Here is a 24,429-nt window from a genome sequence, read left to right on the forward strand (position 1 = left end):
TGAAATACATATAAAACAGAGGGTTTCCAATTAAAGGTCAATACAATTACTAAAATGGCTGATGTTTTATGAAATATATATTTAAAAAGTAATTCTCCGCCATTACATTTTCAAGTTCTTAGAAAAGTGTAAAAGGATTTCTGTATTCTCATTAGTATATGATTTTCATCATAAGTAATTTGAATATAAGTGGCTTCAATATATATTAATTTTGAATGATTCGTGTAAATTGTAATTCAACTATTTTTATACCTCGATGTGACTAAAGTGAAATGTTTATTAAATGTCGTGCATATTTGAATCACATTTTGTCATTGTAGAACACAAATTTCATTTGTATAATACTCGATCAGTGAATCTGGGTGCAAAATATAAATTATTCAAAGTATTCTTGGCTGAGATATACATATTGGCGGATAAGTGCTAAATCATAAATTGCAATACATTTGGCACACAAAAATTGTCAGATTTTGTGAAGTGTGGGCATACTAACAGAAAATGAGTCCATGTCTACAGCTATCAACCTGTACACACATGTATCCTTGTAGGAGCTCACAATGCACTGAAAGGCAGAAATCTGCATCTTCGGTAGGGTCACAAACAGAAGGTACGGAGCTTGGCCAGCTTTCGAAATGCACTTCCTTTTTCTAGCATGTAGTAAAAACATGCACACAGACACCCACACAGTCACTCACATGCACACGCCTGTTGCCCTACATTGTGCTGAGCACATTGTAGTCAAGCTCCATACCTCTTGTTTATGTGCCTATCGGCGATGCAGTGCTTCTGCCTTTTGGTGAGTCATCTCCTTTATGCCTAAACCATTCATGATTTTCAATCAGAGCTTGCTAATGTTTTTGTTGAAGTTGATAAAATGTATTGCCAATGAAAAATGATAAATTACCTTTATAACAAGAACAGGGGCTTCTTTTTTCTTTCGAGTCACCAACTCTTCGTAGATCTATAACTTTTGTAATATATGTCTTATAATGGTGCTTCCCATACAGTTTGCCTTTAGGTTGATACTATGACCTTACTTAGCCCTTAATTTACCATTATCAAGTAAACTTCACATAACAAAAGTTCCAACAGCAGATGCTTTTTTGTACTGGAACTCAGTCCTTAGACTGTCCAGACAGAGGGATAAGGAACAGAACAGATTCAGAAACATCAAGATGTTAAAAAGGTAGTGCTGGAGAGAGTCCAGGGATGAGTAAGTTGACTGTACAGCACAAAAAAGATGATGATAAAGTGCAATCCATAATCTCAAGAAATTCTGTTTCTGGTGAATATGTTCAATATAATGAACAGTTTTAATGTTGCCTCCCATATTTACATCTCTCCTGTAAATGAGTTTTCCTCAGATACAAAGAGACCGAACGGCTGGGCAGTACTTATCTTTAAGAGGTAAAATTCCAGTACTTCAGTAGACATATTTAAAAGAATACTACAGCACATGAGGTCATCCATTATACACACAGTATTGTTATAATAGATCTTTGTTTCTCCTTATCCTCACAACAGATGAGTCACTTTCTTCCTGGGTTCTGTGTGGTCTCCCCCCTCCATTCCCACCTTTCCGTATGTAACACTCTCTTGCCTTTTTTTTTTTTTTTTTTTTCAGTAGTATAGTAGAACTGGAATTCACGTCCTGAAGGTAAGAACCAGTCATTCTGCCTCTTTATGATTTTGTACGCTACTCCCAAATACAAATGTCTGATGGATATGTTGTTTACATATTTTGGCAGTGTGTAGGATCTGTGAAGAAAAAATATTTGAAACTGGTTTCTACTGATTATTGTGAGGATGGATGCGTGTGCACCCACACACTTACATATACACACACCCTTCTTTATGAGACAGAACGAGCAGACTGGGTGAGACACTGGGAAGCAAGTTCAGATCATTTTTTAGTGTCATAGAATAATTTGGAAATGATAAGGGAAGTATTATTTAAAGGGTTAAATGAATTAAAAAATATTCTGGAAAATATTATCAGATAAAGGGGGGTGGCGGGTTCGGCTATCCAAACAGTCACCGTAGCTAAAGAAGAAAAAATCTAACAATAATACGTAGCTGGGATTTAATAAACCGCCTGAATTGCATTCAATCTATTTATTTGTTCTACTAAAAATTTCAAATTTTGGGGTTTGGGGTATAAATGGACCAAACTACGGGGTAAGCAGTCGTATCTGATTATTGAGCATGTGTGTATAGCATACAGAATCAGCTATATGACATGTGTTATGTGTACAATACTATTATGCTTGTAGTAGAATGTGCCATGCTGAAAAAAAAAAAAACAGAAAGGTACCACTCAAGAAGAGGTACAACAACCAATTGATCATGCAAAGATCAGCTAACTGTTAAATGCAGAATTTCCAGCTGATATGCTTTGTATGAGCAAGGCATCTAGTATTAAGAGCATAACAATACCAGATATAAGCTGTGTGCTGTATTATTAAGTTCAAGTTATATCCAGCTAACTCGAAACAGTTGGGTCTCTCCCACCCTAGCAGTCTGAGAGAACTGGTCTTCCTGTCTAACCATCACCAACCTCTCACAGTCTCCTAGGCCTTTTACAGTTTTTGTAAGTAAATTTTCCTTGTTATACATATTGTATATAAGACCGGATGACAGTCTGGAGTAGCAGTAATATCTTTTGTGGGACACTGCATAGAGTTAGGATTAAATATGAGAGAACAGATAACTTAATTTTGTTCATCGATAAATAATAAACATTAAATAACTGTATATCATCACTTTCTTATAAATTAAATGATATAAGTACCATATGCCACTTACTGACATACTGCAGTGCCTGAAGGCGTGAGTGGGGCTGCCAGACTACAACCGGCTAACAATGTGGGCCATATGTCAAACTCACTGCATCTCCACAGCCACTTGGTTTTTGGTGAGGATGTCGCACCAGTCAGCTGCGAGTATCAAAATCCTTACAGTAATTCTTGAAAATAGCCTTCATATACACACAGGAAAAATAGTTCAGCCACTTTGCACCATATATTTATGAATTAAGTAAACCAATCTTCCTTGCAAATCAATGTATGCAATAGTGGAAAAAGTAATCAAGACCTCTACAGTAGTTGTGTGAGACTACCTTCATATATAGGTAGAAGAAAGTAGTAGCGGCTTTGATAATGAGCCCACAACCTTTTGGTTCTCAGGCACACACTAGACCATCAGGACCGACTCATATTCTGCTCAAGCTTTGCTGCTGTCTGGAGTTGTGGTGACTGTAATGCTAGATGGTAATGCCATCATTTCCACAGCAGCAGCAGACTTTAATTCATGATAGTTTGGCCAATTTCGATGAAAAATTTATAAGTTATATATGTGAACCTTCCTCAAGAATCAATCGTTTGCAAAACTCAAAAAGTAATTAAAATGCCATCTCTTGGCAATATAACTTGCGACATTTTTGTATCCTGTTTTTGAATATTTGATTTTACAATAGAATTGCATCCATGGTCTAGGAATAGTGTCTTTGATTAGAAATCAAAATGTCACCAGTCCTGGGTTCAAAAATGGCCTCTGCTTAAATTTTGAATAAAAATCAGAATTGGTGGCTCAAAACTTCCAGCGTTAGAAGTCACCCTCTTTCTGACAATGGCCTTGGCAAAGAGAGTAGATGAGTGGACAAGTTAAGAGTACTCTGCTGCCCATGGGGTGTGAAACTGCCCCTAAAGGTGGAATAATCAGCAATGATCAATGGCATGAGGTCGCAGAAGGCAATGGAAACCACTGCATTAAAGGCACGTAATGTGTATACACAGAACATATGTCCTGTGATTGAAAGAGTGTCATGGCGATCCCTCTAATGGCAAAATATTCCCGAATAGTCCCCCATTCATATCTCTGGGAGGGACTGCCATGGGGGAGGTAGCTGTGAGGAAAAGATTGAATAACCAATGAAAGGATAACATATTACGAGTCAGGGTGTGGAATGTCAAATGCTTAAAAGTGGCAGGGGAGTTAGAAAATCTGAAAAGGGAAATGCAAAGGCTCGATCTAGATATAGTAGTGGTCAGTGAAGTGAAATGGAACAAAGACAAGGATTTCTGGTCAGATGAATATAGGGTAATATCAACAGCAGCAGAAAATGGTACAACAGCAGTAAGATTCATCATGAATAGGAAAGTAGGGCAGAGAGTATGTTATTGTGAACGATTCAGTGATAGGGTTGTTCTCATCAGAATCAAGAAAATGATAGTTCAGGTATACATGATGATGACTTCCCAAGCTGAAGATGACGAGATAGAGAAATTACATGAGGATACTGAACAGGTAATGCAATGCATAAAGGCAAATGAAAATCTTATGGTCTTCAGGAACTGGAATGCTGTTGTAGGGGAAGGAATAGAAAAAGGGTTTATGGGAAAATATGGGCTTGCTGCTAGCAATAAGAGAGGAGAAAGACTAATAGATTTGTGTAATAAATTTCAGCTAGTAATAGCGAATACTCTGTTTAGGAATCACAAGAGGAGGTGGTATACTTGGAAAAGGCTGAGAGGTATGAGAAGAGTTCAGTTAGATTACATCATGGTCAGACAGATTCAGAAATCAGGTACTGATTGTAAGGCATACCCACGAGCAGATATAGATCCAGATCACAATTTAGTAGTGAGGAAGAGTAGCTGAAGTTTGAGATTAGTCATGAAGAATCAATACGCAAAGAAGTGGGATATGGAAGTACTAAGGAATGAAGAGATACATTTGAAGTTCTCTGAGGCAATAAGGAATACCTCAATGGGCACTACAGATGAAGAAGAATGGACATCTCTAAAAAGGGAAGAAACAGAAGTTGGGAAGAAGAACATAGGTACAGAGAAGATAACCGCGAAAGAACCACGGGTAACTGAAGAAATACTTTAGTTGGTTGATGGAAGAAGGAAGTACAAAAATAGTCAGGGAAATTTGGGAATATAGATATGCAAGTCACAGAGAATGAATGATACATATAGGAAGTGCAGGAAGCTAAGATGAAATTGCTGCATGAAAAACATGAAGAAATTGAAAAAGAAATGGTTGTTCAAAGATCTGACTCAGCATATAGACAAGTCAAAACAAACTTCAGTGAAATTAAAAGCAAGGGTAGTAGCATTAAGAACGTAATGGAAATTCACTGTTAAATGCAGATGAGAGTGGATAGGTGGAAAGAGTACATTGAAGGCCTCTGAGGGGAAAGATTGCTCTGATGTGATAGAAGAAGAAATAAGATTAGATTTAGAAGAGATAGGGTCTCCAGTATTAGAATATGTATTTGAAAGAGCTTTTTAAGACTTTAGATCAAATAAGGCAGAACGGATAGATAGCATTGCATCAGAATTTCGAAAATCAATGGGGGAAGTAGCATCACAACAACCATCTGTGTTGGTGTATAGAACATATGAATCTGGCTATATACCACCTGACTTTTGGAAAAATATCACCTGCACAGTTCTGAAGACTGCAAGAGCTGACAAATATGAGAATCAGCGTAACAGTTCATGAACCAAAGTGGCTGACAAGAAAAATATACAGATGACTGGAAAAGACAATTGATTATGAGTTAGATGATGATCAGTTTGGCTTTAGGAAAGGTAAATGCACCAGAGAGACAATTCTGACATTTTGTTGATAATAGAAGCAAGACTAAAGTAAAATCAAGGCACCTTCATAGGATTTGTCAACCTGGAAAAAGTGTTTGACAGTGTCAAATGGCGCAAGATGTTCCAAATTCTGAGGACAATAGGGGTAAGCTATACGGGGAGAGACAGGTAATATACAATGTGTACAAGAGCCAAGAGGGAATAATAAGAGTGGAAGACCAAGAATGAAGTGCTCAGATTAAAAAGGATGTAGGACAGGAATGTAGTCTTTCGCCCCTACTGTCCAATGTATACACAGAAGAAGCAATGATGGAAATAAAAGAGAGGTCCAGGAGTGGAATTAAAATTCAAGGTGAAAGGATTCAGTGATACGATTCACTGATGACACTGTTATCCTCAGTGAAAGTGAAGAACAATTACATGGTCTGCTGAATGGAAAGAACGGTCTAATGAGTATAGAATAGTGATTAAGAGTAAATTGAAGAAAGACAAAAGTAATGAGAACAGTGAGAAACTTAACATCAGGAGTTGATGGTCACAGAGTGAATGAAGTTGAGGAATTCTGCTACCTAGGGGCAAAATAACCAATGGTGGATGGAGCAAGGAGGACATCAAAAGCAGACAAGCAATGGCAAGAAGGGTATATGTAATCAAGAGAAATCTACTGGTATCAAACTTAGGCCTTAATTTGAGGAAAAGATTTATGAGAATGTACGTTTGAAGCATGGCATTGTATGATAGTGAATCGAGGTCCGTGGGAAAACCGAAACAGAAGAGAATAAAAGCATTTGAGATGTGGTGCTACAGACAAACTTTGAAAAGTAGGTGGATGGTAAGGTGATGAATGAGGTGGTTCTGCGCACGATCAGAAAGGAGAGGAATATGTGGAAAACACTGACAAGAAAAAAGGCGGGGGTAACAGGATATCTATTAAGACATCAGGGAATATCTTCCATAATACTAGAGGGTGCTATAGAGGGTAAAAACTGTAGAGGAAGACAGAGACTGGAATACATCCAGCAAATAATTGAGGATGTAGGTTGCAAGTGTTAGACTGAGATGAAGAGGTTGGCATAAGAGAGGAATACGTGGCGGGCTGCATCAAACCAGTCAGAAGACTGGTGACTCAAAAAAAAATTGACACAAGATGTTTTAAATCAGCAAACAACGTTCTCCGAAAGCGTTTACTCTGAGTGAAGTCCACTGATTTTATTTAATTTAATAGTGTTTTGTGATAAATTAAATATGTATGTGTCTGTATCCATTTCTTCACCCAAATATTTTCTGAACTTTGTTTTTAGTGCCTACTCTGTTTTTAGCTGTGACACAGTAAGCTTCCACTTGCCTGTCTCATGATACCTCTATTGGAAACACTACTGGAAATATGCGGAGCAAATTCCTGGAATTAACTTGTTGAAGCGACTTGCAGAAGTAAACTTGTACAAGTCCTAATGTAAACATGTCAGAAAGTGCTCGTAGAAGTTACTTGTTTGTTGACACATGACTCAAGTTTCATAAAATTGAGTAGGTATGCTGTCCTAGGAAAAAAAACCAGGATTCCCATTTTACAGGTAATTATTGCATCCAACAGTACAAAACTGCTGGCACTTACCCGTGTAATTCAGGAGCGGCCAAGATTTCAGCTCATAACCCATGCCCTGCAATAAGTACCATAGTGCTCAGTCTTGCTGCACATTTCCCCCACTGCCACGCCACACTGAGAGAGTGGGAGGAGGGGGGAGGGGGGAAATTCTGAACACACTGCATTTAAATGTCAGTGCAGTCGCACTGCATATGACTTGTCCCCCTGAGGGTCTGGGGGTTAGAATAGGCACGAGATATTCCTGCCTGTTGTACGAGGAGACTAAAAGGAGTTTCACATGTTTCGGCCTTTATGTGACGGTCCCCTGTAGGGTTTTACCTCCATTCTTCAAAATTTTCCCGAAGAGCAAGCCAATTGGGGAAGGGCACCTTGCAAGGTGCATCGTGCCAATCCTGCATTGAGATGTTTAGCCCACTTTCTCATTGTTGCATTGCAGTCCTGCCCATTCTCCATCTCTTGGGCAAGGACACCTTCCTGGGTGCGTTTTCCACAATGCACTATGCAGTGTCGATTTCTGCGTCGACGATGACCATGCACTTCTTTGCAGCTGATATTCAGCACGGTAGCCAGTCCGTTGTGGTGGGGCTGCCATGTACACTCTTGGTTGTAGCCCCCTGACCACGCAGGGAATGCTCTGCTGATGCTTGCGCCTTTAACTCCCCATGTATGTCAAGGAGTAGATGCCCATCCCCCTGGGGCATTGGGACTCCCTGCAATGGCTATCCTGCCAGGTAGCCTTTGCTGCGGCTGGGTGGTGCTGTGGGGAGCCCCCCTGGTCGGAGTGGGTGGCATGAGGGCGGATGACATGTGACGAAGCATTGCCCATCATCTCTTGCTGGTGGTGAAACACCAGCAGTCTCTAAGTGATCACGAGCTCAATTCAACGCACAGAAGTACAACCCCAAATCATTCCCCTCCCTGGCCACACCGTGGGAGGAACTTCAGGCTAAGGATGGCAGCAGATCTTATTTGCCCTGGTACCTTGTATGTATGAGAGCTGATGAGGAATCTTTCATGACAATTAAGCCTCAGTTTGTTGTTGAGCATTTAGAGGACAAGTTCAGGGAGGTGGAGGGCTTGACCTAAATGAGATCTGTATCAGTCTTGATCAAAACAGCATCCTCTCCCCAGTTACGGGAGTTACTCGCTTGTGACAAGCTGGGGGATGTTTCTGCATGGTGTTGTAATATCATTTCATGTCTTATGTGACTATATAATATGTACTGAGAATCCTCATTCCCCTCTTCTGTCAGTCCCATTCATTTTTAAAGACTTGTGCAAGATACATCACGAGACTGCCTCTTTGCAAACATCTACTAGTTCAATGAACGTCCTTGATTTCACAAACAAATAGTGAAGCATAAATTGTACTGGCACCATGATTTTGCTGAACTGAAGAGAGTTGTGCTGACCAAAAAATGCCACACTGCAATAGTAAATGAAATTTCATGCTGTACTGAGTACTTCGGAGAAGGACGAGCAAAGCCAATACAGGTGGAGTCTTGGCTCAAAGCGAATAATTAGACTTTTTCTGTCACTCATATCACTCCATCACTCTCTGATAAGTGATTCAGTCCACAGATATGAGCTTTTCAAAATTATGTAATAGATAATTTGAAAAATACACATGCAGAAGATTGCTGAAATATTTTCAGTGGTTAATATACAGACCTATGTAATTGAATTCTGGAAAATCTGAAATGGGATAAAAACAATACAAAACTCTTCAATTTTGATTTGTTGCTCATAACCAATAAATTAAAGTCAGTCACTTATTTGCCTTTGTAAATATATATTTGGATTCCAAAATATGTCTGACCATTACGCAGTATACCTGAAAACTGTAGAATCTCAAGGTCTCTTCCACATATGTAGTAGTTGTTCATGGTTCTTAAACCAAGTGTTAACAGAGGTTAAATTATACTCTGTATAAAATTCTATCAGGTGGCCTCCCCTTTCTTTTCTTTCCCTCAATGAATGTTCTATTGCATAGCAAGAAAGTGGCTCTTGATGACATAGCTATCACCAGTTGTTGTTCTCCTGTGCTGAATTCACACTTATTTGCAGCATTTTAGACCCTCCATTCATTGTTAGAATCCACAATATTTGATAGTAACTCCTGTCATTGTAGTGGCACTCAGTGCAGTTTTTCCTGAACCAAGATACTTACAGTACATCCTTTACACTGCGGCATGTGAAAGACCCTGAGCTTGCAAGACTTCAGAACGAGGCATTCCTCCGTGCATCTGGTGTCTGGCGAACGGAGTCTGGCTGTGATCAAAAGCATTGATTGCATAGGGGTGTTCTCACTCCAAGATAGCATCTCTAATACAGTTGCTCATGTGGATACAAGTAGCTGGCAAATTATTTATTTATTTTGGGGGGGGGGGAGCAGATATTTTAATCACTTCCATTGTGTTAATATATAACATATTAACTAAAGACTTTTTTTCAATTACAGCAATTGGCACAACCACGTCTTGATGAATGGAGCAAATTTGTTTATACACTGCAAGAATTACGCAATAATCAAGCTGATGATGATATTGACAAATTGAGTGTCAACTCCGGTCCAGGGAGCCTGTCCTCGCTGTCATCTTCTCCACTCCGTTGAGGAAGTCGGGAGTTATTTTGTTCCCAGAATGTTTTTTAAAAAAATTCAACAAGGGGCACCTATATGTGTAATTTTCTGTCTACATTATTTGTATAATAGCTTTATTTGTAATGATTTTTGTGTTGTGTGATTGTGGGCGTAAAGCCATGGGCAGATAATGATGTCATGCTGCATTTAGCAACTATTTAATGAACATATGCACAAAGTGCAAAATTTGGCATAACACACTAAATTTAGTAGTAGCATGAAATCGCAGCCCTATCAGTCCACAGTTCAGGAAAACTTCATTGCTAAACTCATAACTTTCATTCATTTCAGTTTTTATGGTGCATCTGACAGGAAAACAGTAATTTTGGCTTTCTCAATTCAACTTTCTGGGTGGAGGGGCTGCATAATATTACTCCAGTATTTTGATATTTTGCAGTATTAAGATATAAGGTTTATGAAGGACATTCAACTAATTTGCAAGCTTAAAAGAAATGTAAGCTACTACACTTAGGGAAGAAATGAAATATGAAATTTATGTCTGTACTTACTACCAGTATGCTTGCTGCCCAGGCTTGTAAATTCCTTTTTTTTTTTTTATAAACAAAGTACCGTGAATGGGCCATTATTGTAAATATCTCGAGAATGTATATATAATGCTGTGATATTTATTGATTATAATATTTTCACCTACTCTTAAATAATTTGATACCTTAGCAATGACTATTGCTTCAATGTTTTCATATTACATAATTTATTAAATAATTTAATTTTCTTTAAGTAATTTTTGTAAATTTTCAAGACGGTAGTCTTGGCTTAAGTTGTGATTCATGTTTTTTCATTACCATAAAAGCCACGTTGCTTTTTGTATCATTTATTGATATACTTTAAACTTATTTTTCATACCTTGTCTTTCAGAAGCTATTTCTCACTCCTTGTAAAATGACATAAGTTGTAAATATTCTGTATGTATCGTGCATTTGCCCATGCTATCAGGTCTTACCAAATAAAGAGTTTGAAACAAAGAACTATTCTCCTTTATAAATTTATTTATTGGAAAATTTAGAGGAGAAAATGAAACATTAATCACAAAAGCGTTTCCCTCATAATTATATGCACTGGAAAATACACAGTTTCCTTTTTTGGAAGATATATAATGCTCTCTTCCACTGTATTCACTTGTTTCATGTGATGCTCGAGTACATTATATTATTTGGTAGCATGGAAAGTGTTTCCAATTATTAGTAATGGTATGGGTATGGTGTAAGAAAACATGAGCAGTGGTAATGTCATCACTTTCACTTTTATGTGTGTGTATCAGTAGTACTAAATGCTTCGCTTTCTGAAGGTAAGTAGTAAATTGCAGTTCTGTCTTGTATTTATTAGTTTTCTCAACAGAATTTTTCTTGTAGAAAACACACATACTGTCAATTTTTAGTGTGTTTGATAAGGACATCGGTATGGATGTAGCCATCATAGAAATGGAGATTAATGCCCAGAGAAGTGACATGTTGAGTGAGGAGGATCATGTGTAGAAGATAGGAGAGATGTTAAGGCTGTGTAGGAGTGAGGTTAGTGGTCTTGGTCTCTGGGGTCCATATCATGAAGATACCTTTAGTGAACCTAAACCAGACACGAGTTTTGGATTTATGGATTGCTACGAAGGTTTCCTGTAGATGGCCAATAAAGAAGTTGGCATAGGAGGGTACTGTAAGGGTGTGTGTGATTGTGCCATGATTTGTTTTTGTACCTTTCCCTCAGATTTGATTGTGAATAAGATATGAGGTAGTGAATATAGAATAGGAAGGACACTGAGAGAGGTTGCCTTCAATAAATGTTATGCTCTTAACATGGAACATGTTAGTGCATGGGAAGGTAGAGTAAATGGTGACAAATAGAGTCCAAGTGGTAGTGGGGTGGTGATGAATATGTTATCAGTAAATACACATTTTTTCAGGTATATAGCATTTTTAAATTAAGAGAGAGCTTTTGACAATGTTAATTGGAATACACTGATATTCTAAAAATGCCAGGGATAAAATACAGGGAGCAAAAATTATTTACCAATTGTACAGAAACAAGACTGCAAGTAAGACTCCAGTGACATGAAAGGAAGCAGTGGTTGAGAAGGAAGTGAAGTGGGGCTGTAGTCTGTCTCCAATGCTATTCAGTCTGCACATTGAGCAAGCAGTAAAAGAAACAAAGCAAAAATTTGTGGGGGGGAATTAAAGTTCAAGGGACTGAAATAAAAACTTTGAGATTTTCCAATAACATTGCAATTCTGTCTGAGGCAATGAATGTGTTGGAAGAGCAGTTGTGTGGAATATGTAGTATTCTGAGAAGAGGTTATAAGATGATAGGAAATGAGATAGTAAATGAGTTTTGCTGTTTTGTAGTGAGATAACTGATAATGGCTTAAGTACATAGAATATACAGTGCAGGCTGGCTACAGCAGTGAAACCATTTCTAGATTTCTTAATATTCTCTGCACTTTGCACACACTTTGACTATTGTCAGTTCTCTTTCAATAGCAATGAAAGCATGTCTGATAAATGGGTGTTTGTTTGCATCTAATATATATTTAACTGATAGGAACACTTTGTGAAGGTATGTATTTGGGGTTTCGCTTTGTAGGGAAGTGAAACATGAACAGTAATGAGCTGAGTCAAGAAGAGAATGCTTGTGAAATTTAGTGCTACAGAAGAATGCTGAAAATTGGATGGTTGGCCGGAGTAGCTACTGAGGAGGTACAGAATCAAACTGGAGAAAAAAGAAATTTATGATACAAGTTGCGTAAAAGAAGGAATTGATTGATTTGGCACATCCTGCAGCATCAAGAAATCATCAGTTTGTTAATAGAGGGTAGTGATTTTGTGTGTGTGTGTGTGTGTGTGTGTGTGTGTGTGTGTGTGTTGGTACAGATAAACTGTAGTGGGAGACCATGAGATGAGTGTAGTAAGCATGTTCAAATAGATGTAGGTTTCAGTAGTTATTCAGAGATGAAGAGGCTTGTCTCCAATGCTAATAAGGTAGTGTGGAGAGATGAAAACCAGCATTTATACAAGACCACAGCAAGAAAAATTAGTTGTAATCGCAACAGTTATTAATTGTGACTGCTGTCTGTTTTGTCTTGTTGCTGTTGTACTATTCACATGATTGCTGGTGTTGTTACTGTGAGTGTCTTGTGTCAAATCAGTATCTTATTAGGTTACAGCTTGTAAAGGAAGGGATGTCAAAATATCAAACATAATCCTGTAATGCAAGAATTTTAATTAACTGTAATACATGCTAGTGGCAGTCATTTCCTGTCACTGAGATTCTGGATGAAAGTCATTATTTTTTAATTGTTTCTTTGTTTCAACCAATCAGTGATACATATTCCTAAAGATACTTTCGGATAGTGAGATGTGTGTTGGTAATGGGTAAAGACCAGCACAGATGAAGATATTGGTGGGCATAATCACTTTGTAGGTGAAATACACATGGTGTTATTCATGAATCATTTGAGTACATCTTGAATAATTTCTTTGTGACTAAAGATTAAAAGATATTGCCAGAGTACTATTTTCATTTATTTACATTAGATGAAATTGATGTATATGAATGCATGAAACACTCTCAGAGTACAGTTTGAGTATCAGATATGATATAAAAATTTCAGTGGGTATCCACATTCTCCTTAAATATATTTACAAACACACTTGACACAATCATTATTATAGCGATAAAATGAGATGACATAACATTATTTATGATTAATGTACACAGGACTAATCCTGTATTTAACAGTTATTGTGCAGCATGAGATGTCGACTTGTAACACAATACAATCAACTTCACAATGTGACAAAACCCACAGCATATTTCACAAAATTTGTTGCAGTAATCATGAATATTAAAACTTGGAGTAAGTGTCAAGAACACAACATGCTGTGGTGTATTAAAATTTAGTCCACACTAATCTGTAAATTCACATTTCACAGGTTTATGTTAAGAGATACATCTGCAGAATGCGAAAAAATGGAAAATCAAAATCCTGTACTTTAAAATGCCACAATTAAAACCAAACAACAAAAAGTTGCATGTTGTTGTTAGATGCACAAAGAAATGAGTTTAAATCTGTTGTAATTAACATTCAAGTGAGACCATCTGTTAATACAAAACCAGTTATTAAATTCAATGGTGTGGACATCAAAATGTTCAAATAATTCAGGCCACATGGAAGCCTAGCCTAATAAATTTTGCATACGTAATGGTTTAAAATAGTTATCAAAATTACAATGAACACCAATACAATTCAGATACAAATCAGGAACTTTCAGATAGCATTTTATTTACATGCGAAGAATTTTTTCTACTGTATGTAAAGTGAACACAGGGTTATTTTTGAGCTGTTCTTGTTATGAGAACATAAACATCTCCAACTAACATATATCACACTGATATTTTTTTATAAATTTTGTCAGGTAGGGTGCTCTATTTCTCTAAATAACTATATTATCATCTGAGCAAGAGCTATTGAAGCCAGTTACAAATCAATTCAGTTGGGAAAAGAAATATTATCACTTCCAAATCATTTTTGTCACCTTTGTAAATTGAGGATATAGTGTGTTTCCTTTTTGCTAGCACTTGTTCATCTTAGCTCTCATTTATGATTGATGCTTGAAAATCATGAGATCAAATTTCATGTAATTAATTCAGTTCATATTTTGTAAGCACAATACACAGCATTAAATAATGTTCAACAATAAATTACAGTTCATATTCATTTTCAGTTATATTCGATTTTGCATTCAGCATCCTTGAACTGTCGTGGACTGTAGCATTTAGAGCAGGGCCTGCAGATTCATAGATTGGTTCCAGTGAACTTGTAGAAGTTTTGTCTAAACAAAATAACCGCACACACCACATTAAAAAAATTCAATTTTTTTCATAATTAACCATTATCAAACAATTTAATAATATTTACCATGTTTTGGATATGCTGTATTCGCTAACGCATCCCTCATGCACTTATAGATGTATGCATACTGAGCCTGTAAAGAAACCCAAGTAAATCTGTTAGTAACATTCCAACTAGTGCCCTACGTAAAGAAGTGACCGAAGATCATATCGAAATATGACAGTAAGACAGATATTACACTTACAGAATACAAATGCTGAAAATACAATCGTGTCGTACCTCAGTAGGCATCAACTTCTCAGAATATAGATTTTGTTCTCTGTCATCTTATTTGAAGTAAACAGAAAACACTACATATTAAGAGGCAAGGTAAATCTTGTAACATAAGATGTCAACATAGGCGCACTAGTGATACCAACATTGAAACCACTACAGGTGATTATGTATAAATTTAAATGAATCAAAGTAACACATTTGCCAAGTAAAAAGGTAGTTGCCTTGATAAACATGGTGACTGTTGTACACATTGTTGTGGACTTTTCAACAGCAGGCTGACAAGTACATGGCGTCCGGCCTCACAGCATGTTAAAAAGCTACCAACATGATCAATTTCAGTGACTAGAAATCAGTTGTAAAGCTTTGTTTCTGAGCACAAAGTTTGAGAATTAGAAATGGAAACTGATATAAGAATCACAGGGTGACAACACCAAAAATTAAACCTTGAAATTTCCAAAAGGATAGTGATAAGAGGTAATACTAAGGGTAACATCTAGAAAGAATAAATGTTATTAACAACACTTTTGTAAATGTTGTTGCAACATTAATTGGTGTGAATGTTGAAGGCGTTTCTTAAGCTTTACTAATGATGAGAAGAAATTACCTATTAGTAGGATAGGTGAATGGTTGATTTGGTTTATTGAGGGAGTTCTAGAGAAGAGAAGCTCGCCTGCAAAGGAGACCACCTTTGGAACAATAGTACAACCCATTCTTGAGTACTGCTCAAATGTTTGGGATCACCACCAGGTCAGATTAAAGGAAGCAATTCAGAAGTGTGCTGCTATGTTTCTTATTGGTTTATTCGATCAACGCAGATAACAGATGTTTCATGAACTCAAATGGGAATTCTTGGAGGAAAGGCAACTTTCTTTTTGTGAAGCTTTATTGAGAAAATTTAAATAACAAGCAATTGCAGCTGACTGCAGAAACGGAAACTGTTGTCAATGTTCATTTTGTTTAAGGGCCGTGAAGACTAAAAGAGAAATTAGGATTCAAACACAGACAGGAAAGGAAATAACTGCTAGTGCTACATGGTTCTCTCTGCCATACACCACATTGTGGCGTGTAGAGTATGTATGTAGATGTAGATTATTCAGTTGTAACTGCAAATGAATATTTTTTCCCCCTCTGGGAAATCTCTAATATTACAGTTGAATATAGCATATGACCACGCCCAGTCTAATACAGTCATTAACAAAAAAACCTACTTCTGTAGTATTGGCTGGATTATCAGTGCATTACAGATTTGTCAAAAACAGATTATCTGAATAAAATAGTGATAAAATGTTGTAAATGATTTCACCAAATGATAAAAGGCCAATACACACAAATCTGCTGCTGAATCAAAAACTAGAATATACCTTACATCTTCATCATATTGAAAAGTCATCTACAACAGACTGGTGAAATCAGTTTCTGAGTAAACAATTTCATTTTTGTAATTCTGACAGCTGCATGTAAACACAGTTACTCATAATCTCCGTTATACTATCCTCATATGCTGATGTGATATGTATAAACTGTGTACAAATTGTCCAAAACCTGCAATTATCAAAATTATACACATGTGAGGGGAATCCTATTTTGAATGCATTGAGATAAGAAAGATTGTCACAATTAAATCTTTTGACCATTGGCCTTCATCAACAATAGACACATGCATGCGCGTGCACACCGACATGCAACTGCAAATGTGTGTGTGTGTGTGTGTGTGTGTGTGTTGACAACAGCCAATGGCTGAAAAGCTTTACTTTGAGAGTCTTTTCGTTGTACCTATCTACGACTCAGCATCTCCGCTATATGGTGACTAGCAACTTTCCTTCTCATAATATTGTTACATTTCATCCTAGATTTTCCATTGTTTGAGATAAGAAACTATGATTCAAATTGAAAATTTAATTTTTTGGTTACATAACTAAACCGTATAGCAGCAAGTTAAGTTCATAGAAAATATGTGAAGTGGGGAATGCTAGTCTCAATGCATGCATTACTGTGTTGCATAAAATTTTGGCACATTCTCTGAACTTTGGAGATAAAGAATCTGAGATGGCGGGGCCAGATTAAAAGAATGAGGGAAGAGTGGCTACCAAGAAGGACTCTGAAATGGATGGAATCTAGAAGAAAACCAACTGGAAGACCATGAACAAAATGGAGAGGTCTACAAAGCGACAAAATTGTCTATAGTAGAATGTGTGTGAAAGGAGAAGATTGGAAGAGGCTTTGTAAAAACCTGCTTAAGAAAAAATGTTTTGGGAAGAAGAGGAATTAAGTTCTTGTATATTGGTAGATACATGTCTGCAGTCCTCATACACACAGATATCTCCACAGCACAGTAACAGAGCTTGCAGTTACAGAAGTCAAAACAAAATGGCACAGCCCATTGATAAAGTGGAGATGTGTTGTGCTATTTTGTATTGGTGTTACAGTAGTATGGTGTGGGGATTTCAGTATGTACCAAGACTGCAGATGTACCTACCAACAGACCAAAGAAAATGACATGCTGGCCATGGAGATGAAGTGATTGATTGACTCATATATAAAATATAAAAGGACTTAATCAATCACATGAGCATTTTATTTCACAATGCAGTATTAACTACTTTCAACCAACCAGTGGTCACCTTCTGTCTGGTAGTAGATAAAAAGAGGAGATAAAGAATCATTATAAAATCTTGCAGGTAAAATTGATATATTTAAAAAGAATAAAATAATTCCTTTTAGGCATAAGGTGTAATTTTATTCTTGGCTTTCACAGCACTACATCCTACTGCAAAATTTGCTAAATACCTGTCTGCAAGTTCCTGTGCCAAACACTTCATCACCTTTGACAGTTAGTCATGAATTATGAACAGTGAGGACACACAATGTACCATCTACAATTGTATCATTCTTTTTCAAGGTAGTGCCATCGATGCCAATATGGCAAGCAATATATGATAAATAAGCAGTTTACAAGCATACGCCTCACACACATTGCTTGTTCACAATCCCATAGGCATGTTCACAATCCCACACTGCCTGAAATACTCATTTCTGTCCATTGGTCCATGATTTCAAAACACCCAGTTTACAATAAATGATTAACAGACACACAATAATATTTAATGCCTTGAAATTGTATTTAAAGTAAGTCTGACAAGAACTTCTAATATTGCATTCATTTATTATCATTATTGTCACTGTTATGACATGTTTAATACTTGGTAATTTGTTGGATTGATGATGGACTGTGTTCACATATAGAGGTAATATCTTATTCTCGTAACATGATTTAACAGGAGCTCAGTCTTTAAATATTAAAGAACACAGCAATAACAATAACATTTTGTGAATGGACATAAACTGAAAAAATAAAGCAATTTTAATTGTAGGTATAACAAACAAAAACAGATAAAATTAAAGAAATTAATTTCTGGTTTCAGAAGGCATAACAGAAATGAGTTTTGAGACTGAATGAGAGGAAGAAAAATATTAGCAGACTTCAGTATCATCTCCAGTTTGAGAATCCTGTAAAAGAACAAATTATGACTTACAGACAACAATTATCACACACACTGCACTCTTCTGATGTTTCATTAGTCCACCCTGAAATTGATCCCATCCAGTTAAAAATTTAGGACAGATAACACAAAAGCTTAGTTCAGGATCTCTTCCACATATTTATTTCTATTTGCTTTGAACAAATTGAACTTATATAGTTGTGATATTAGACCACATAGAAAATTATAAGTGTTTTCAAGGAAAAATTCTTTTTATTTAGCTTTAAATAGTTTATTATTGTAATTTATGATTACTTGAAAGTGAGTTAAAAATTTTGGTGGTATTGTCTTTTACTCCATTCTGAACTAGAGACAAATTCTTCATATCAGAGTGTGGGTCATGTTTCTTTCTAGAGTTATGACTGTGGTATGTTTCATATGTATGGTAGTGAGATGGATTGTTAGTTATAAAGTTCGCTATTGATACATGTACTGTGAAGTTGTGGACAGTATCCTTCAAAAAGGCTATGCTAAGTAGTTTTTGGAGGCACTTCATGCATCATTTCAATGACATTTTTCTTTATGGTAAATACTTTTTTGATGCTTGTCAGTTGCCCCATGAGATGATTAAATAATAAATGAGTGACTGGAAATAGCCAAAATACTCTGATTTTGAAATAATGATATCTCTGACTGAAAATTATCCTGATGATAAATCCTGCTAAACACAACTATTTCAAGATTTGCAGTATGTGATGTTCCAGCCAAGTCTGTGAACTGTTTGGTCACCTAAGAATTTTGAACAACATATGCTCTGTACCTCCTGGCCTTTGCGTGCAATAAAAATCTGTGAGCTTTTGCGGGCAGAACTGAATTTGATGTAGTTTGTTTTGCTGAGGTTTATACCTAGTGAATGTACTGTGAACCAGTTCAGAATATATACAAGCAATTGGTAGGATAATTTATTGTCAATCACAGTGCACACATCATGTCAAATGTTGTGAAGTTGCTTGCTTTGTTGGAGGACAAAGGTAGATCATTAATGTACATAAAAAATAATAGTGGACCAATGGCAGATCTTTGTGAGACTCCATAATATACCTTTCCTGTCTATTTGGTGTTTACATAGAAAACTACCTTTTGCTACCTGCACTGTATATAAGATTTTAGCCATTTACTCACTTTTCTCCTGTTTCCTTTGTGACTCACTTTCTCAAAAAGTTTTGTGGGATCGACACAGTCAGATGCTTTTGGAAGATCACAGAAAATACCAAATGGCTATGTGTTTTTGTCAATCATTCACCGAGCGAGGTGGCACAGTGGTTAGCACCCACTGGACTCACATTCGGGAGGAAGACAGTTTAATCCCACGTCCAGCCATCCTGATTAGGTTTTCCGTGATTTCCCTAAATCACTCCAGGTAAATGCCGGGATGGTTCCTTTGAAAGGGCATGGCTGACTTCCTTCCCCATCCTTCCCTAATCCGATGAGACCAATGAGCTCACAGTTTGGTCTCTTCCCACAAACAATCCAACCCCCAACCCTCTAGGCATTCAAATCATCATCTGTGAATGTGAATATGACTTCCAGTGCAGAAATACTTTTTCGAAGTCCACATTGATTTTTTCTAATAAAGTTGAAGCTGTCATTGATACGTCTAGTGCCTGGCAAGTAACAATTTTTCAACGACTTTAGATAATGCTATCAAGAGGTAGATTGAACAATAATTTGTAACATCTGCAGCATAACAATTTTCATAAATAGGCTTACAATCTGTCAGGAAGGACACCTTGATTCCCGGAGCACTGAATATATGTGCTGGAATTTTGGTTAATAGATTACAGCAGGCTTTTACCAACATCCTCAAAATATTGGTTAAACCTATTGATCTTTTGTTTTTTAAAGTACTGATGATTTTTCTCACTTCAGTTACTGTTATGGGGGACAATTTATTTCAGGAATTACCCTTTTCTAAAGAGGCTTGTCCCTCCCTTTGTATTATATACATTGTTATTTTCAATGTTTATAAAAATGTCTTGAGTTCTATTTCGATGGGAAGCACCAGTCTCATTCCATTATTATACCCCCCCCCCCCCTCCCCACCCACCTATATATAAAGAAATGCATACTTACTGTGTTATGGACATACACAACATACATGACATAACAACAACATAGCTCATAGTAATTGTTCAAAGTGATGACTGCCAGTCTCAATGCATGTGTGGTGCCTCTGGTGTAAAGTGCTATATCTTTGGACCCAATGATCTTTGATTTGCTTTGTCTATGTCTTCTCTGCATGGTACATTTGTACAGCCATGTTGTATTTGCCTTGTTCTTTGCTTAAATAAATGTTCATTCGACAGCTAAAGTGTGTTATTACCAATCTACAACCCATGATACCCACAGTGGTGCCCCAGACATCATCGTCGTATATTCGGAAATTATTTTGTGCTTCTTTTCATCTTTAATGGACTTTGTGTGCCAGTCGACATTGTCTTCGGAACAATGGATATACCAGTGTCATTTTGTGCTAATGTTTCGCTCCCTATTAACTGTGCTTACATATTTACTAGTGTACCTAATGTGCATTTAGTTAAAAGTGAACAATTACCTGGGCCCAGCCATGCCAGCAGCCACTTAACCGTAACCGGCCCAGAATGGCCACTATCAAGTGCAACTACGCAGCAACGGCTGCTACACGGACAGTGCACACCGCTTAGTGCCATTGTGAATGATAATTGAGTGAAGGACGTTGTGGTTCACCCCTCAGCTAAGCAGTCACCTTCAGTTTGGTCTGATGTGCCAACAAAGTTCAAGAACTGTAATTTAAACATTCATGTGCATAGGGTCATACTTTCTTATATGCCTGACGTCATAGCTCTGCCCCCACACGCCATCTCAGCGAAACCGGTTGCCTTGACTGCGCCCGTTTCTGTGACCATTGCTCTGTGGTCACACCACGATCGCCTGCAGCTCACTTTCGTAATGGCAACGGCTGTTCCACCCGCGCCAGTTACCAGATCAGCCCCTCCATGACTGCACTGCGACTGCCTTCTGGCCGCTGTTACAACAGCACCAGCCGTTACACCCATGCCGTGTTCGTCTTTGGGCGTACAGTTGACACACATCATGCCGTCGGTTGCACCGCTCTCTCTCCACATTGTGTGCTGCTTGCGGCTGACCCCCCCCCCCCCCCCACACACACACAGACCGCAGACGACACATCATCCACCAATACTGCATTCCTGGTGTCAGGGGCTTCCTACCCCCCTCACACAGATCTTTGCCTCCCAGTGCTGCATCAACATGTGTAAACCAGCAGGTTTCCTAAGCTGCCTGTGTTGCTAAAGGACAACCTTAAGACTTGGTTCGGATTGGTGGATCACCTACTGGATATCTGCAGGATTTCAGATGATAACCCACGTTTCATCTGCCTGGTGAGCCACCTCCATGCTCATCCAGACCTCATCAGTGATCTGCTCCTCTCACTGCCCACCTTGCCCAAGTATTTAATGGCGAAAACGTTGCTCATCAAACACCTTTCTCACACACCAGCGGAGGTTATCCACCACATCGTCAATGATGAGCACCTCGATGACCACTCACCTTCGCAGCTTTGGTGGCATATTTGTGCATTAATTGATGATCAAGCACTACCAGACACCACACTGTGGACCTTGTGGATAGTCAAACTCCTGTTGGACCTACAACTTCACCTGCTATCTCACATAGCTGACCCTCTCGAGGTTTGTCTACGTATGGCTGATCGGGCGTACACAATCATTTCTCACCGACACCGCCTGTCATGGACAACATTGCCATCACCTTCAGTTGGCATGCCTGCACCTTCAGTTCCACATCCTGCCAGCAGGGGTCAGCGTACATGTCTCAGAAGCTCAGCGGCCTGTCAGGAGCTGCCTGCTGCCAGCCTACAGAAGGTACTGCCTGCGACCTCCCGACAGCAGCCGACCTCACCCGAGCAGCAGCCCGAGCAGTCTCAGGTAACGATGCATCCCCCACCCATTCGACGACGCCTCACGTCCAAGCTTACCCACTATACTGGTACCATGCTACTTATGGGGGTGCTGCTCGCATCTGCCGCATGCCTTGTTCATACCCAAACGATTCCGGCAGGCACATTTAGGCGCCACGTCCTGCCGTGATTGTCCATGGCGCCTACCGTCCGACACCACACTACTTGCCTCAACGGTGCGATGCCTCTACTTCTCAGATCTGTCATCGGGCACTAGCTGTCTTGTCGACACTGGTGCCGACTTCAACATTATCACAGCCAAGCATGCAGTCAACATGCTTTCTCCTGCTAACTTCGCTTTTATCACAGCAATCACTCCCCTATTGCAGTCCTTGGCTCCATCAAGATGTCACTTCACCTATCACCATACGCCACATTTCCTTGGACCTTCCACGTCGCCGATGTGGATGAACCTGTGATCAGGGTGGACTTTCTACATCATTTCAAACTTTTGCCAGACCTGCAGGCCGCAACGCTCCACCATGCATCTGGTTCTACGCATGTGCGGGGACTACAGGTCTCTTAATGCTCAGACAATTATCAATAACTATCCCATTCCTCATATCCAGCATTTCACGCAATTACTGCATGGCTCTAAGTTCCTCTCTGTCTTAGATTGTTCAAAGGTGTATCACCAAATTCCTATGCATCTGCCGGATATCCTGAAGACAGCCATCATCACACCCTTTGGCCTATTTGAATACTGTTACATGCCTTAAGGCTTGAAAAACGCTGCACAGACATGGCAACAGTTCATTGATTTAATTTTGCTTCCTCTGCCTTTCCCATTTGCTTATTTGGACAACATTCTGATTTTTTGCTCATCTGCCAAGGAGCACCAGTTTCATCTCAATACAGTTCGTTTGGCTCTCAAGGCCAATGGTGTGGTGATCAACCACGAAAAATCTCAACTCTGTTCTACATCAATTACACCCCTTGGCCATACAGTCTCAACCGATGGCCTCTGACCAACGTATTCTCATATCGAAACCATTCTCGCACTACCTCTTCCTGAGGATTATGCTCAACTCCATCGTTTTCTGGGTATGGTAAACATTTATCTACACCATATTCTCAAGCTGCCTCCATCCAATGGGTCCTTACTGACGCCCTCTCTGGTAAAAAATACCACAGGGAAGCGAAAGTTGGACTGGACTAAGCCCACACTCGATGCATTTGATAATCTGAAAACCGCCATCATGAAAGCAGTCACTCTCACCCACCACGACCACGAGGCCCATATTTCTATTATGACCGATGCTAGCGAGTCAGCTGTGGGCACTGTCTTACAACAGCACACCACGGACTCCACCCAACCACTCCGTTTTGTTTCGAAAAAACTAACCAGGAGACAGTGTAAATGGTTGGCTTTCGACCGCGAGCTTCTCATGGTTTACGAGGCAGTCAAACACTTCCAGAGCAGCCTGCAGGGGCACCCTTTCAGTATCTACTACCACAAACCTCTCGTTGACGCAATATGCAACTCAGCGAAGGACCTCCAACCACGACACTTCTGGCACGTGGGCTTTATTTACAAACATTCCTTGGATGCTTGTTACATCCACAGTGTGGAAAATGTAGCTGACTCTCTATCTCGTATCTCGGTGCTCTCCACACCCTTGAACGTAGATGACCTCGCACGACTCCAAACTGAAGACGCAGATGCACAGCGATTGCTTTCGGACAGCGAGTCGTTGTTCATTATCAAACCTCTTGCCCTGCACAGGTCAAAGACCCCTGCCCTCTGCGATGTTTCTGTGGGCTTCCACCGCCCCTTGCTGCCGTCCGCTCTTTGGCGCGGGATTTTTGATGCTTTACACAACCTGGCCCACCCTGGAATGCAAGCAATGACAAGACTAGTCACTGAACGTTTCGTCTGGCCTGACGTGCAGCATGATTGCCGCTCCTGGACCCGCACTTATGT

The 24,429-nt window shown here is 38.8% G+C and overlaps 2 protein-coding genes across 20 annotated transcripts in view; one reads left to right on the top strand and one right to left on the bottom strand.

Annotated features, from left to right (window-relative positions):
- Nucleotides 1-10,401, top strand: part of LOC126199076 (cytoplasmic dynein 1 intermediate chain) — a 204,990-nt gene extending 194,589 nt beyond the window's left edge. For all 15 annotated transcript variants that reach the window (XM_049935797.1, XM_049935799.1, XM_049935802.1 and 12 more), the window contains one exon: nt 9,674-10,401. In XM_049935797.1, the coding sequence (XP_049791754.1) occupies nt 9,674-9,826 (153 nt within the window). In that variant the 3' untranslated portion in view covers nt 9,827-10,401. The remainder of the gene's footprint in view (nt 1-9,673) is intronic.
- A 2,676-nt stretch (nt 10,402-13,077) lies between these two features.
- LOC126198697 (phosphatidylinositol phosphatase PTPRQ-like) overlaps nt 13,078-24,429 on the bottom strand; it is a 485,978-nt gene continuing 474,626 nt past the window's right edge. For 2 of the 5 annotated variants that reach the window (XM_049935195.1, XM_049935196.1), the window contains exons 17-18: nt 14,781-14,847; nt 13,078-14,694 (exon numbers count right to left, since the gene is read on the bottom strand). In XM_049935195.1, the coding sequence (XP_049791152.1) occupies nt 14,564-14,694; nt 14,781-14,847 (198 nt within the window). In that variant the 3' untranslated portion in view covers nt 13,078-14,563. The remainder of the gene's footprint in view (nt 14,695-14,780; nt 14,848-24,429) is intronic. The other 3 variants (XM_049935197.1, XM_049935194.1, XM_049935193.1) reach the window with 2 other exon arrangements.

Source organism: Schistocerca nitens, chromosome 8, assembly GCF_023898315.1.
Source record: "Schistocerca nitens isolate TAMUIC-IGC-003100 chromosome 8, iqSchNite1.1, whole genome shotgun sequence".
Classification (NCBI taxonomy): Eukaryota; Metazoa; Arthropoda; class Insecta; order Orthoptera; family Acrididae; genus Schistocerca; species Schistocerca nitens.